This window comes from Limulus polyphemus, unplaced genomic scaffold (genome assembly GCF_000517525.1).
Source record: "Limulus polyphemus unplaced genomic scaffold, Limulus_polyphemus-2.1.2 Scaffold1204, whole genome shotgun sequence".
Taxonomy (NCBI): Eukaryota; Metazoa; Arthropoda; class Merostomata; order Xiphosura; family Limulidae; genus Limulus; species Limulus polyphemus.
The window spans coordinates 291,376-308,872 of NW_013666814.1; the positions used below are offsets into that span (position 1 = coordinate 291,376).

At 33.9% G+C, this 17,497-nt stretch overlaps 1 protein-coding gene across 2 annotated transcripts in view; it reads right to left on the reverse strand.

The window, feature by feature from the left end:
* The window catches only part of LOC106462593 (cyclic AMP response element-binding protein A-like), a 44,882-nt gene that overhangs the window by 14,253 nt on the left and 13,132 nt on the right, over positions 1-17,497 (reverse strand). Inside the window, exons 3-5 of one of the 2 annotated variants that reach the window (XM_022389894.1) lie at positions 9,218-9,428; positions 2,416-2,688; positions 1,507-1,739 (exon numbers count right to left, since the gene is read on the reverse strand). In XM_022389894.1, the coding sequence (XP_022245602.1) occupies positions 1,507-1,739; positions 2,416-2,688; positions 9,218-9,428 (717 nt within the window). Of the gene's footprint in view, positions 1-1,506; positions 1,740-2,415; positions 2,689-9,217; positions 9,432-17,497 lie in introns of both variants that reach the window. The other variant, XM_013922538.2, reaches the window with a different exon arrangement.

A 17,497-nucleotide genomic window follows, 5' to 3' on the forward strand; every position in this document is an offset into this window, starting at 1 on the left:
TATTTGAATAACTGAATTGTTTTACCTTCCCTAATTAGCTGTTCATGTTGTAACTGCAATAATCTTTAATTAAATATAAAAAATCTAATGTGGATGATTCACAATCTATGTGAAAAGTTCAGTTTTCTTTATTGCAAGTTTATTATCTATAAACATGAATACTCAGGCAAGTTTTGTTCTGAAGTAACCCAGTAATATCTATGGGTTTTAAGTTAGAAGAATGCATAGCATTTCAACTACATTTCTCAGGCTGGCTGTGTTAGAGAAAAGTTAGTTGTCTTATTTCTATATGGGATACATATGATCAACTGTGAGATGGTACAACTTAATGTCTCATATATATGTCTGCTTTTAATAACATTTGAACTACACTTCTCAGGTTGACCCAGTTAGGAGAGCAGTTAGATGTCAATTTTAGTGCACAAATGCCACCAACTGTGAGACTGTACAACTTAAGGTTGAGATATCTGATTTTAATAACATTTCAACTAAGAATAGTTGTTGCAAATTAGCTGGTCTGGTGGATTCTGGAATAGAGACGTCATCAGTAATGGCATACATCATTTATAGTTTATTATACATAAATGCTGCAATTCGAAAAATGTACCACGTCATATATAACTGTCCAGATTGAATGTAGCATTGATAAGTCATTTGTAAACAATATTATTTCATTTTACTGTTTGTAATTTAATGGGAAAAATAACAGTTTATCGTAGTTCTAAGAAATTAAGCGATACTTTCTGAAAATGATTATACACTAAAATGGCAATATTAGTTTTAATTAGTAACAGAATTTACAATATATGGCAGCTCAAGAAGATACAATCAAAGCTATTTTTTCTTTGTAGATCACAGTATGTAAAAAAGAACAAGTTCCATTTGTTTTTCTTGTTAGGCATAATGCTACACATCTAGTTATCTGCACTATTTCTACTACAAGAATCAAACCCATTTTCATCTTTAGTATTTAGTGATACTGGCATATTTAATTTTCTTTATTGGTATATGAATGTGTATGTAGGGGGGCATCAAGTACCACAAACAGAGGAGAGGGGAGTCACTATCTAAATATAAAGAACCACTGAATAGAGAGGAGAAAGCTAGTCAGCAGCACCCACTGCCAATTTTTGGGCTACTCTAAGTCTAATTGAATAGTGGTATTTATTTGTCAGTATTATAAATTCCCATGGCCCCAAAGTGCAGATTGAGAGTTTATAGCACAGGGACATGAACCATGGACTCTTGAATCCACAATCTGGCATGTTAACTTATAAGCTAGACTTAGCCCAGCCTTTTTGTAATATCTCTAATATCCTAAAGTAAATGTTTCAAAACTTGACAAGATTGCAAGATATTTAATAAACACCACTATGAGAAATGAGTTTTAAATACTTAAAACTAAAAGAAATATAGGAATTTTATCAAATTATTTCATCCCATTTTTATATAAGCTACTATAAACAGCTTCACTTTAATGCGTTAACCTTAAAAAACAATGCTTACCGGTTGGTTACTTAAAAGTGATGAGTAATATAACCCTTTGGAAGTTGAAGTTGATGATTTAACAAGTATTGGTGAAGAGGAAAAGCCTTTCCTATTGGCTGTGGAATAATTTAGTGAACTGCTGACGATTACTGCTGGTGGAGGAGATGGAGTACTTAAAGGATGAAAAGGCGATAAACTTCCGTCAGTATCACTGTTAGTACTTGATGGGGGAGTTGGGGGAAGAGGAAATCCTGGTGAGCAAAACAAAAAAATACGACTTTAGTTTGATTGTTTTGAATTTTCGCGCAATGCTACACGAGTACTATCTGCGCTAGCCGTCCCTAATTTAGCAGTGAAAGACTAGAGGGAAGGCAGCTAGTCATCACCAGCCACCGCCAACTCTTGGGCTACTCTTTTACCAACGAATAGTGGGATTGACCGTCACTTTATAACGCCCCAACGGCTGAAAGGGCGAGCATGTTTGGTGGGATGGGGATTCGAACCCGCGACCCTCAGATTGCGAGTCGAGCTCCCTTACCACCTAGCCATGCCAGGTCACGATTTCACTAAACAGATCAAGTTACCAGAAAAATTGGCTACTAAATTAGTGAAGAAAAAAGTTAAACAGTGCAAAAGCCCTACTTCTTGGTTTATTAATATAAAGTAATAAACTCAAAGTGGCCCCATTCTTTAGCAGAAGGAACTATATTTTTTATTGTTTGTTTCCGTAATAGGCAAAAGTGGCTTGATTATACGTACTGCATATATATATATATATAATTAATACATAAAATATATGTATATAATTCATCGTGAAATTATGTATCAGAAAAAGAGTTCGCCCAAAGCTTTTACAAATAAGTACGAAAATTCCACTATTATTATTATTATTTCCATAATTCGAAACTCATAGCTATCTCAACTCACCAGCATTCTCCAGTTTAATGTTGATATTAGGCATAAGCAAACGACGACGTTTAGCGCCTTTGGTATTACTCTCAGGATGTGTTACGAGTGAATTGTGCTGTACAGAAGCAGTTGATTGAGTCTTGTTGTCCGACGATGTGCATGGAAGTAATTCGGTGGATGGACTTGGAGGAGAAGACAGAGGTTCTTGTTTCACAGCGTTAAATCCAGTGAATTCTGCTTCTCCACTTGCAGATGTCAGTGGTATCGCTGGGAAACACTCAGCAACCATGTCTAAGAAGATGAAGAATCAAAAATGTTATCAGAATCAGTAGATATATATCAAATCATCAGCTAGTGTTACGAGTCTGTTTACAAAGCATGGCTTCTACAAAATAGAGCCTCAGAGCTTTTAATTAATTACTTATAATACAGCCAGGTCCCCATAGGTTTCAGTTACTAGTAGTAACGAAAAATGTAGCAACTACATAATTTTAATTTTCAGTTTTTTAAACAATTGCAAAACTGATGTCATAAAGTTACGAATATATACGAATAAACAACCCTTCAGTTGCTTAGAATTAAGCACAAAGCTAAACAATGCGCTAACTGTGCTCTGCCCACCACGGGTATCGAAACCCGGTTTCTAGCGGTGTAAGTCCGCAGATATACCACTGTGCCACTGGGGGGTGGGGGGGGCGAACCCTTCAAAAGACAAGGGTGAATGATTATGCTGAAATAAAAAGTTTAACATAAGAGATCTCAGTGCTTATTGGAGGACTGTAGTCATTACCAAAGAATTTAAAAATAAGACAAAAAACCCATCAAAAACTAAAAAAAAAGACTTAAAGTTTTCTTTATGGCTCCCTATAGTTTTTCCTGAGAAATTTAAAAAAGTCAAAACATCAAAACAGTTTGTTTGAAACATTATGGTCATTTAACTTTTTACACATGTGAAAAAAATGTATGAAAAGTAAGGAAATTGTGTGAAAGCAAATCAACTACAAAAGTTTTGATCTACCCTGAAAGCTGTTTCTTTAATCTTGAAATTCCTGATTTGCAAAGTTTGCATATTGTTCATTACCGAATACTTTTATGGCTTTTGCCTATTACAACACTCATGTAAGGAACTGATAAAAAAAAGGGTGAATCACCCATTTTCCATGTTAAATGCGTAGGAAATCCCAGTCGTATTTAGTGGGATTAATTGCAATATTGACGGTATTTTTTGTTGTATTTTTTATTACTCAGGTGTTACTAAGAGTCTTGTAACTATCCAATTCATGAATCCACAAGCAATTTGTTACAAAAATACTTCAGAAAAATCTGATGGGGTGTGTTGGGTTCTAGACCCCGTTAGTAACCAGGCATGGCTTTAAGGTTTGTTTGTTGGTTTATTTTAGTGCAAAGCTACACAGTACGCTATCTGCATTCTGTCCACCGCGGGGAATCGAGCTCTGGATTTAAGCGTTGTAAGTCCGTAAACTTACTACTGACAAACTGGGTAACCAGCGTTATGAATAGGCAACATAAGCGTCTGCCTTGGACACCAAACACTCAGTGGCTGCAGTATAAGTAAGGGCGCGGCCATAATTTTTGCCTAGGGCGCCAGTTAAGCTATAGCCGGCCCTGTTGGTAATTCTAGGGTTGAGTTCTAAAATACAAAGGCGTACCTACCTTCGCAATATTTTTTTCTCTTACATTTCAAATATCTTAGTTCAAGTTATTAGCAAAGACTACTGCCAACGGGGACTGAACAATGTGCATAATACTAATGTATATCTTGTTTTTTGTTTGCTTGTTTTGAACTGATATAATTTGACTGAAGGCAGTCAAGTGGTTCAACTTGAAAGCATTAAATACTTAAATTGTTTTACGTTAATTCAGGCTGTACAGCTTATTCGAGGTAGTGTACATGTTTTGTTTATTAAATTATTCGAAAACCAGAGTGTTTCTAATCAAGTGGCTCGTATTCAAAGAGATGTTTCTAGAAAGGTACTAAAAGCCTCAGTGCTTATCACATCACTATATCGAAGACCTGAATTATATGGTTGGCTGACTTCAATTTTAAAACTTCTTTGTTATACCAGACCATGGTGTCTGTAGGAACGCTCTTCCAGAAATCATCTCAGATTGACATAACCTGCACTATACTTCCACTTCAGTTGTTTTGAATAAAACAAGACTGCTTGGAATGTTGATATCCAAAACGTAACGTCTGATATTATTACTTATTTTCAGATATTTTGTTTGTTGTTAAGCACAAAGCTATACAACGAGCCAGCTATGTGTGATGTGCCCACCAAGGGTGTCCAAACCCAGACTTTAGCGCCATAATTCTTCAGATTTATTGCTGAGCCACTGCCGAAATTTTGATAAAAAAGTGCTTTCTTCCGAATTACTAAAGTTAACTTCCAAGATGTTCGAGGATCTTACTTGGTTACTGTCAAACCACTGGTGCTACAAGTCTGAATCCAAACAATGTTCAAACCAATTCTTTCATGTTACTAAAGAACTGCTGTTACTAGCCGACTTATTGTTCCGCTAAGAACTGACTATAGGAAGTTTCAGGTTAATAAAAATATGAAATTCAAAGAAAGACCAAAATTTCCCCTTCAAAGCAGGTCCCACTACTCAAAAATCACTTTTACCAGATGAATTCAAGCTTTCGTCTTTTCAAGCACTGTCTGTTAGAAAGCAGCTTCTAGTTAACGTAATGTTAAAAATCACATTAAGACTTAAAGCTAACCTTTCAAAACCAGATTAGACAACAGAAGAACTGTTTATCTTTAATATAATTTGTCTCAAATAGAATTTATTGATAGAGAAAACTGATACTTTCATTTTAAGACTAGACTTGAGAAATACATCATTTGAAAAGATAATAAAAAAACGATAGTTTCAAAGATTGTTCTCTTCTTCATCAGGAACACCAGGCGACTTTGTTGGAAAATGTTGTGTTTAATATTGGAATATTTTATTTCCTCCTAAGTAAATTATCCGTAAGGAAAGTGACAGTCATAACATTAAATTCCATTACACGAAATTTGTTACTCATGTCACCATAACAAGCACTCAAAACGAACCCAATCGAATACCTAAGAAGAAACCACTGTCATGCACCACCGATTTAGGTACCCATGGATCACATTCTTGGAACGAATTTAATTGTAAAGACAAAGCTCTTTTGTTTGTATGTTTCAGAATTTCGTGCAAAGCTACATAGGGGCTATCTGTTTATAGCTGTCTCTAATTTTGAATTGATGGACTAGGGAAGAAGGCAGCTAGTCAATAACACCCACCGTCAACTCTCAGGCTACTCTTGTTTGGTCGAATAGTGGGATTGGACTATCACTCTTATAGTGCACCCGCGGTTCTAAAGCGTGTAGCGCATTTTTGCGGCACCGGATTCAAACCGTGAATCCTCTCAGCACACTAATCAGTATACCACGCCAAACTCTTTTTGAAACATTTGAACTAAAACAGCACTGGCTGCATGTATAAAGAATAATCAATTAACGTTTAACTGAAATTAGCCTATTTATACATTTAAATCATACTTTTCTTGCCAACAGATGAAGGTGGGATAAGAAAGTGTATCATGTCTAAAGAATTAAGAAATGCAGAATTATTGCTTTGTAAAACCAAATACAAAACGTAAATAAGATTATAGTTATCGTTCTGTTTTTAAATCAAAACCCTGACATTACCCTTAAAGTTTTTGCCAGAGAGTTATCTTAACTTTTATTTCGTGTCAATTAATCCAACAAAACTTTACATTCCCTGCATTACAGTGAAGTAAACTAAAAAGAGTGCGGTTATAAAATATAATAAATTAGTTTATAATATAGAATGGAGAGTGTGCAGTTTCTCATACTTCTGCAAGTTTTCCAATTATCTTTTAAATAATTACCGTGAGGAAATGTTAAGAACCTATGCGAAACCACGAAACAAACACACACACACACACACAAAATGAACATTGGGTGAATCACATCGTTAAAACACTTATTTGCTATGTTTAACAACATTTAAACAACTTTGTAGATTTTCAGTTCAATTTGTTTTAAAAAGGCGGCAGTGTTTACGAATACTTTCCTCGTTAGAATGGTTGAATATGAATTAGTATTCGATACCTCAACCTAACGTGGGTCAAAATAATAATAACGTTCGGTTCCACTCTTAAAAACTGTAGTATGTTTATATCCACGCGGCAAAGATCACGTGCTTGTGGAACACGAGAACGATATAATTTTACCGTGTTCGTCCCACTTCAAAAAGTGTTATTGTTCTATGGTGACCAATATCTTAATGCACTAAAAGCACACCACGTTCTTTGGGCAACAAGCGGAACAAGGAAACGTCTGTAGTGAACACAGCGAATTGACTCACCCCCTGGTAGCTTTAGTTAAAACACGTTTCTCCGGGGTAATTTTTTTTATTTCAACAGGATATTTTTACGTAGACGTTAATAGATAACAAGAATGAGAATCATATCTATGCTTGGGGAAAAACATAAACGCGTTCTAGTCTGGTACGCTAGCTTTTAATGATAAATTTAAATCTGTGGGCATACCTTGGCGTAAAAATGTCAAATGCACTTTCCAACAACATAACTCGAAACGTTAAAAGTGATCATAGAAAGGTGTTTTTTTTTAAATTATTAAATTCTTCTGTGTTTGTATAACTTGGTAAGTTAAAAACACATTTTTAAAGTATAAAAGACCGTATAAGAAGTGAACTGAACTTCACAGGGATCTTTCTCATATTTTACTGCACCGACACATATGCAAGTCTGAGTGATAATGAAAAACTTATATATACACTTTTGTAACTATAACAACTATATTGTAGATTGAGTATATACTTTTGGCTGATTTTTTTCCCTTTTTTTTGAGTAAATATATTATTTTCACCTCTCACTGATTCCTCGTATTTTAAAGAAAAGAAAACGATTATGACTCACACTACTGACGATTAAGATAATACAATGTTAAATTTTACAGCAACACCAAGCTGGTAAGTCAAATTTGGCGAAACGTAAAATTTAAATTAAGCACAAAAACAGAAGAAAGGAACTTTATAAATAGTTTCGTTTTGAGTTTACTAACTGATTAAGTTTATTTTATTACAAGTTACAGCTTTTACAGTAAGTAGATTTGTTTTTAGAACAGGGACAACGTTTCGATCAGTGGTGCGATCAATCTCAAGTACACACGTTTTAACGGTATATAATGATTTTGTATTTAAAACAACATCCAACATCTAACAATGTTTTTAAATTCTAGAACTGGTAATGGTTACTAATGCATGTACATATCAAATAATCTGTCAATTCACGCGGATTGATATGTACGTGCATTTCTAACCACTATCAGTTCTAGAATTGAAAAACATCGTTGGATTATTGGATGTTGATTTAAGTACTAAACTGTTCTTTTACTTCTATTAAGAGTAACGTCACACATAGGCGTGACTGTTTACATGTTTTCCCAAATATAACACAACATAAAGAGAATGATACTTAAAGAAACGTATAAACACTCCTCAAAAATATAATATATCGAAAAAAAACAAACAATTCTGTAATTGATGCTTTAATTAAATAATTCAATGATGAGTACGCTGACACTACGACGCTTCTCATGATTTGTTGGCATGTCTTTGGTCGAACGAAACCGAGAAGCCTCGAGGAGGAGAGTTCCACTGGAAGTATGAATGTCTAGATAGCTACAAAGGTTAATGTTCCCAGGAGAATGTGGCAGTTGTTCGCCACGCTGTCTAATTGTGTTACAGATCAGATAAAACCAAACTAACCACAAAGTTCGTACAGTTCTAAGTGGCCTGAATGTTTTATATAAATAACACATTTGAATGATTTCTCTGGCTAGAATAAGTCAGGTTACAGTGTTCTATCTAGAGTAAGAAGTTAAAATACATTTGAAGACTATCTTCGAGATAGAATACACGATTTATGCACTCGCTCATTGTAACGGCTTCTTTCAACAACTTAACAGTTTTTGGAATTTCTGATGCCAAGTTCAAATTTGTGCAAAGATATTCCTACGAATGTTTCACAGTATAGTTCTGAGATGTTAAGGACTCCAACACATGCAAGACGCTTACTTAAGTAATGAATCAGAAATATGAAATGGAAAAGATGAAACTTGAGGAAACTTGCGTGTACCACATGTAACATACCATCGTGGCGCAAACCTCACTAAGTAGTTGTGGCTGTTTTCTTTCTTCTTCTTCTTTTTTTTTATTTATTACAATCTCGTTACTCAGTAACGAGATTTAAGGGTCGTATAATCAGTTCTCGATGACATTCTACACATTCTGCAAAGTTAAAGCAGGACTTGCCCAAGATCGAATAGGACTCTGAACTGATTGCACGTAGGGCTTTACATCAGAAAATCTTAGCCACACTTCGTCAAAGTAAATATTCTAAAAGTCGTTTCTCTGATAAAGTTTTACCCATTGTAATATTTTATTGAATAGTGTTTTGCTTAGAAAGTTTTAAGAAATAAACGTGGACATGTACGCTAATTCGATTCTATCTTTAATAAGTTTTTGGACCATGAGATCTCTGATTCACAGCGATAGGAAACTATTTAAAAACGTGACTAAACTTTAATATCAATTTAACTGTTCTTTATGAGTAAGTCGAATGTCCCCCAGTGAGTCAGCTGTAAGTTTACTGATCTACGACACTAAAATCTGGCGTTCGAGTCCCTGTATCGGACAAAGCGTAGACAGCCTATCGTGTAGCTTTGCGCTAAAAAACAACAACAAAAAACTGTGTGTCGAAGTATCGACTTACCTTCAGAATAATCCTCCATCTGGTTGTCAGGTGGTTGTTTGCTTAACGGAGAGTCTGGAATATTATCATCAATGGCGAGAGAATAACAGTGATCTGCTTGAACAAAGGGAGACTGGACAGCATCCGTCATCATCCGGTCATGCAGTATAATAGAACGGTTATCTAAGATATTTTTACAGTCCATGTCCAGATCCAGATCCATGCATTGAAGCTTCTATCCAAGAAAATTATTGTACTTATTACTTAAGAAATAAATATAGAAATGAATTCCTTGCTATTTGCTTCTGGTTTTAACTTGATTTATTTTTACTCTATTGATATAGTTTATTAAATTGAATGTTTCAAGCGCGCATTATACATACACGAACTAATAATGTCAATATTATATTTGTTTTCATCACATTTATATATAACTCTTAAGTGAAAAACATAAAAAAAAACATTATAAGCGCTATAATTAACACACACGTTTCTTTGGAGATACGTGTTACAAGTACAAAAATGTCCACGGCATTAACTTTGTTCTTACATACAGTTTGATACATGAGCAGAGAATTCATTAGAAGTGAATAGCCCAACCTTAATTAAACCGTATTTACTCAACGCCATAAACAAAACCCTAGATGCGTCTGTCACTGGTAAACAAACTTCTTTACAATGTGACAAAACACTTACCTGTTCATCATGCACGCTCTTTTTTAGTTATAAACAACTTCTGAATGCATATAAACACAACTATTTTTATGAATGAAGAGAGTATATCAAATATACCAAACAATTTTCCAATCCAGACTTAAATATATATATATACGGTAGTTTAAATAATCGAAACTAACATAGAGGGCTCTGGCATCGATATATAGAGTAGCCGGCACAATTGAAAAATTACGTAACTTAGGTGAAACAACTCGGCTACTCGGATATTAAATGAATGATAACTGCACGCGTTATTCTATCGACCTTCGTAAAAATTGAATTTTACGTGCTTGGTAAAGGAGTTTAAAGAACCGAACATAAATTATTTTTACCCCTCGGGATTCCTCCTTGGTACGTAAAATATTCTGAGGTCAAGTTGGTAATAAAAGAGAGGTAAACTTAACAAAACTAGCATAAAAAAAGCAGGAGATTTTCTCAACAGCAACCGAACACATCAAAAGAAAAAAACCACTGTTAAAGTATATTAATGTACAACTTTTTTTTATTTAAATTTGAATCAAGATTTAGAAAAGTATCTTGGTCTATCTTCCTAAAACTATTGAAGTTTCTTTACCAAACTTAGACAGGTTCAGTATGCTAGAAAAACACAATAATATCAACAGAGCTGTGTAAGTGATAAGTAACAGGGCAATAGTACAAATACAAAGGAAGTTTCTGTGACTTATAACAGGAAGATCCAACCTTTTCCTGCTGTAGGGTGGACTGTGGAGGATGAAATAAGGGAGATCCATAGCTTCTTTCTTTTATAACTTAACGAAACATCCCTATCAAAACATATTTGCGAGTAACTTTCTTAATACATAAACTTGAAATTTAATATGTGATTAATAACAGATTTTCCACAACTCAACTACTGCGATTTCAAAAATAATATTCTTCTTTGTTCTATCACGTAAGGATTAGTTACAAATCTGGAAGAAAGAAAAACTCTTATTTGGATCAAATTATTATTGTGTTTACCACAATGAACATTTTTTTATTATTATGTTTGTTAACGAAAATACAAACAAACTGAAGAAAAGGGAAGAACACTAGTGTCAAACGAATATGCATCCTCGTTCATCCTGATTGTGTGTGTGTGTGAAATCTACATCTTTTATTCTCAAACTACGTGTTGTGGTCTTTCTTTTATGTATTGCGTTATGATGTTTTGTGAAAAATCTGTACGTGATGGAGAAAAGTGGATATCATTTTCGGATTCAGCTTACAGGAATTACTGTAGACCATGTAAAATTTTCAAGACAATAAAATCATCGCAGGCCTGTGTTATTAATATGCAGGCCGGATTCAAGACAATAAAATCATCGCAGGCCTGTGTTATTAATATGCAGGCCGGATTCAAGACAATAAAATCATCGCAGGCCTAGTGTTATTAATATGCAGGATAATTTCAGCCGCCAATTGGACCTCACTCACTTAAATTAATCTCTCCGTGTTATTCTTAAAATTCAACTTTTATACGTTTAAACATTGGATAATTTACCTGAAGAAATCTTTCCACAAAGTAACTAAATATATTTTTGTTCCTCTCGTACATCTTATTCGATGTGATATTTACGATCAGTTCAATAATAGACAAAATCTTAAATCTGATAAACGGCACTGTTAGAGCTAATTGTTAACCGTGAAATAACCAGTGTTATGACAAATCAAATAACGAATGTTATGAAAGGCTGTTACAAAGCGTACGAAACGTGGCCTAGTGATCAACGTATTGGGCTGCGTCTGGAAGGGCCTGAGTGATGCCGTTGAACACGTTCTCAGCTGTAAGCGTGATATAACAGTAACAGTCAGTCTCGTTATTTGGTTCAAAGAGCCGGACAAAGGCCTTGATGTTGTCTAGTTGCTTTTCCTCTGTTCAGTAGCTGAGAATTAGGTGCGGCTATACCGGCATGCGCCAGATCTGGCCGTTTAGCACACATGCACATGAAGTATTGTCACGAAATTATTATATATTTGTGACCCGTACCTAAAATGAATACGGTTATTAGCTTAGTTACGAATCTGATAAGAACCCTAGTTTTTGAAGTAACTGTAATGGTAGAAATTTTTAAGATCTCATTCGGAAAGTATAAGTCAGTGGTTGGACGCCCCAATAAAAATGTCACTTAAATTTTTGGTATATTTATATATGAACGATTTTCACTGAGTCAATAAACTTTTTGTGTTTAACAACAGGAGCAGGAGAAAAAAAAAATGAACTTTTCTTTCGTTTGCTGTTAGAGTGACGTCAGTACATATGCTCGTGGAAACCATACGTTGCTGAAGAATACTGCAGCTGTGGTGGATCGAATAGAAAACTAACAACAAAGCGAAGCAAACATGAAATACTATCTTCTAACAGGTGGAAAACGCACGTGCGGCGTACACATACGCACTTGGCGTTAATAAGCTAATAATTTTCACCAAAACTTATTTAAAGATATGTAATAATATGTGAAATATAATATCGAAAAGAAAAACTCTATTGAAACGTTCATTGCTACAGTCTAGAAATTTGTAAAAGTAAATAAGACTCCTTTACCCACAAATGAATTATCTGGATTCAAGAGGTTGTATGTCGTTTTTCGTACACTTAGTTCAAGTTATTCCATTTTTACAACACATTAAACCTGCCTAAATCCGTTAAATACGTAACTCAGAACAGTATAAGTGAATGCCATGAATTTACATTTGTCGGTTGAAATAATTCCCCGGTGGGGCAGCTGTAAGTCTACGAACTTACAACGCTAAAATCCGGGGTTCGGTTTCCCGCAATGGACACAGCAGATAGCCCATTGTGGCTTTGCTCTCAAACAAACAAACAAACACAACATTTGAAATTGTAAGAACGTTCAACGTGAGTTTCACAGACAGAATCGAACGACTATCCCAATATTCTAAAAGTCCACTATCTTATTTTTTTTTTAAATGAGCACTTGACTTTTATGTGAGCCATTTAAATTCTTTGTGTAGAAGAAAAGGCCCAAATTTTTTGGACCCCACACCCACCCTCCCCCATTCTGGCAATGCTCCTGACAAGGCCTTATCATAAAGAAGTTTTCAGTGGTATCGTCAATTTCATCAAATAAATCAGTTTACTTTATGTGTCAGTTTCATGAGATTACTATATGTATATTTCTCAACAGTGTCGAAATATAGGAAACAAAACACGTCATGGCAAAATGCCCTTTAGAGTTAGCATCATATAAAAACATAATAATGACAGAGTATTCAAAAGATGTTTAAAATTAGCAAATATGGGACATCTAGATAACTGTGTAAAAGCGCCGGTCACTCAGCAGTAAGTTTGAGGTCTTAAAACGCTAAAAATGGAGTTTTGATACTCTCGGTGGACACAGCAAGGATAGCTCACCGTGTTGCTTTGTGCTTAACAACAGTAACTGTGTAAATCATACCAAATCTAAGATTGTATAAAACAAATTAGAAGACAAAGTCCCAGTACCACAATGTGTAAAAAGAAACGATTTGACAAAGACCCCTATATTATTTTTATATTAAAAAGTTTATATGGAAGAGGCACAAGTTTTGCTATAATATAAAAAAGAAATAAATGCCAAGCGTCCAAATATTACAATTATATAAAGATACGAAGAATAAAGAAAATGCCAGGCATTTCTTCCAAATTATCTTAGATTAAGAAGGATAGTAATGATAAAGTCGCATAATCTAATTTCCGTCTTATTACCTCGTAATAGAAACAACAATGACGAAAAAGTTTTTTTTTAAAAAACAATGATTTTTTTTTACACAAAAATGAGACTGGGAACGGTCTCAAAAATACAATAAAATACTGAATAACTTATTGTACAAGATAATAAAAAACCGGTGAGACTGTAAACAGTCTTATACACTGTATAATAAGTTATTAAGTATTTTATTGCATTTTGAACTGGAAACAAGGAAACCAACATGCCAATCTTAGATTTCCATAAAATAAATAAAAAAGCATAGAAAATATCACAGCCTTGTTTTCTAGTTTTTAAAGCGTTTGTTAAAAACACATTTGGAATTATTTTACCAAAGATACAACCTGAAAAGCTTGTAATGTCATGTTAAAATTACATTTTTTACACTTGGAATACAATACTCCCGTTAATCAGAATTGAACCACTATAAAAAATTTAATTAAACAAATTTGTTTTAACGATTGAATCCCAAAGAGGAAATAAGTCACGCGATAGCAGATGACAGTGTAGTACATCTAATGATCTGTAGCATTATCTGAACAATCCCTAAAAATCCCTAAGAAAACAATTCAGGTATTGGAGGAAGAAAAGTATTTAAGAAACACAAAAGTACAGAAAAAATAAATAACATTATTTACATGCATTAGGGCAAAGTTAGTATAATTGAAATAAGAAGTCACGGGAATAGTAGTCAATTATAATTTCGACTTTGAAATTAAATTATTTATTAAGTAAAAAGCATGATATTATATTTATAAATTAATTAATAAAACCCTAGGGTTGTATAAATATTGTATGAAGACCGTAGGTTTGAGAAAGACTATTAAAGTTACAATTACTACGTTTACGGATAAACGTGTTGTTTTCATGGAATTCAAACTATAGATACTTACTTCCGCATACTTACTCGGTATTTAGACAAACATTTGGACTAAAAATTGGGATTCATTGAGCGTTCTGACTTGATAAAAGGAATACGTAGTTTATTCCACTCCTCTTGAATGAAAGGCTAACTTTAATAGTACAAATTACTGTCAAGTTGAAATTTGTCACCAAGGGATACTAAGTTCAGTCATGAGATGCGTTTGCTTGTTTATTTTATATAGCTAAACAAGGGCTACTTGCCGTCCATAATTTTGAACTGATAAACTAGAGAAGAGGCAACTAGTCAAGAGCATCCACCGCCAATTATTGGGCTACTCTTGTTTGATCGAATAGTGATATTTGATCGTCACTCTTACAAAGCATCATTGATCCTAAAATTCGGATCATGATCTTACAGTAACGGGAGATGAATTATGGACCCTTGGAATCACAGCCCGGCATGCTAACCAACTGACAACGCCCGGCCTTATGATATAGGAATTTATACTAACACATGAAAGTACTTCCTAGCACTCGCAATTTGAAGGTGCATGGATGTCATTTTGTTAACTGCCATTAACAATAAATTCAAAATCTACCCATTCCATTAATCAACAGTACGTATTCTTAGGTGCAAACTATCTTGACTACGTGTGATGTCTGATGGAATTGCTGTTTTAATTTAAATGAATTATGACTAAAGTCTTTAATTTTTTGACAAAAACGACACCATTATTGTCTATTTATTAAATTAACTAATAATGAATTGTTAACTTTCAAAAAATGTTCTAATAATTTCTAAGAAAACTTAAAATAGTCATTAAACAATGGATGGCCGTCTATATGTAAAATATAGGTGAATTCGTTAATAGCTGTAAAATTAGGAGGGTGCACTCGTGAATGTTCGAACTTTGTGTAAAAAATAAAACAAAAAGTTGTGAGGTCATTATTTGTTTATTATGGCTACATCTGGTGATTAAATTTGCTAAATTAATCCTGTGCCAAATTTCACCTTTTGAAATAATAAAACTATTCATAATTAGTTAAATTACTTTTCAACACAATATGTTACTGCTGCACTTTGTAAAATATTTAAAATTTCTCCTGCTGACAGAATTCTGGGAGTGATTACTCCTTACAGAAAAAAAAAATTATCTGTTTCACTGACAATGAAATTATAACCTCTTTAGAGTTGTATACAATATTTCTGTAGATACAACCTAAAATTCTATTTGCCCTAGCAACAGCACACTGCTTGGGTGGCTTTAGAGACTGATCAACTATTACACCAAGATTTCTTTCTTTCATGACACTGTTAAGGTTATTCCCATCCAAATTATTCTTATAATTCAAATTATGATAACCCCACATGTAATATCTTGCATTTATTAAAATTAAAACCCATCTGCCATTTATTTGCCCAACTCGCTAAATTATCTAATTCCTTTTGTAAAGCAGTAGCATCCTCTTCACAGCTAGCACCACCAAAGACCTTAATATCATCTGCAAATTTAAGTAATTTATTGACCATTCCTTCGTCTACGTCACTGATGTAAATCAAAAAGACTGATCCTAAGACTGAGCCCAGTTTGACTGAAATCCATTTATAACAACCCTCTGCTTTCTTCCATCCAGCCACTCTTCTATTCAATTTGCTAACTTATCCCCCACACTGATAGAAATAAAATTTTACAAGCCTTTTTATGTGTCACCTTGCCAAATACTTCCTGAAAATCCACATACACCAAATCTACACTCTTACCCTCATCTACATGAGCAGTAACCTTTCCAAAGAATGTCAAAAGATTTGTAAAGCAAGATTTTCCCTTAGTGAAACCATGTTGATTATCTAATAAAATTCTAAACTCTGTTAAATGACTTTGCAAAGCATCTTTTATCAGACTTTCCAAAACTTTTTCCTCAACTGATGTAAGATTAATAGATCTATATTTACTGGGACAATTTTTATCACCTCCCTTGAAAAGAGGAGTGATATCAGCTAACTTCCAATCTTTTGGCACCCGCCAACTTACAAAAAATAATAGCAAGTGGCTCACAGATCCAATTCTTAACCTCTTTCGAAACCCTTGGAGAAATATTATCTGGCCCAGGAGCCTTATCATTTTTCAAACTTCCCAATTTTTTTTAACAAGCTCAGAATTAATGCAATCATATTGTTTGACCTTGTTTCCATCTATCAACTGTTCAGGATGAAGAATATTACTTTATTCTTCATTGGTAAAAACTGAAGAAAAAGCAGAATTTAATAACCCAGCCGCCTCATAATTATCAGATATGAGCCTTCCTTTATCATCCCTCAAAGATCCCACCCCTTTCCTAACATTTTGTTTACCCTTAATGTACTTAAAGAGATCCTTACTGTTAATTCTTACATTTTCAGCCAACCTTTTTCCATTCCTTTTTGATGTTCTAATTTCCTGTTTGACCAACTTTCTTGAATTTTCTATAATCTTCTAATTTCCGGTCAATCCAGTCAATTTAAATTCTTAAATTTGTGATGCTTTTCTTTAATTTTGTCCCTTATACCATTTACAAGCCAACCTGTTTTTGTTACTTCCTGCCACCTTTTTTTTTTTTTTTATATTATATAAGGAATATGTGTATCTTGAATATTTAAAAATTCATCTTTTTTAAAATTTTCTACATTTGGTCAATGACTAAATAATTCAGCTGCTCAATTAATAACAGATAATTCTTGTCACATCTCTTCAAAATTAGCTTTTTTTAAATTCATACCAAAATATCATTATTCCTTGTCTCCATATGCAGCAAAACATCAAACTAATGGAGCAATGATCACTTGCACCCAGATGTTCTCCAATTTCCACCCTCTCAATAATTTCTGTATTTGAAGTTAACAATAAACCTAAAATAGCATTGTTTCTAGTAAGTTCCTTGATTGATTGGGGAAAATCCATCCTGAACAGTTTCCAAAAACTTTTCTCCCTCATGGTTTGACTCTAGATTTTCCCAATCTATATGCCTGAAA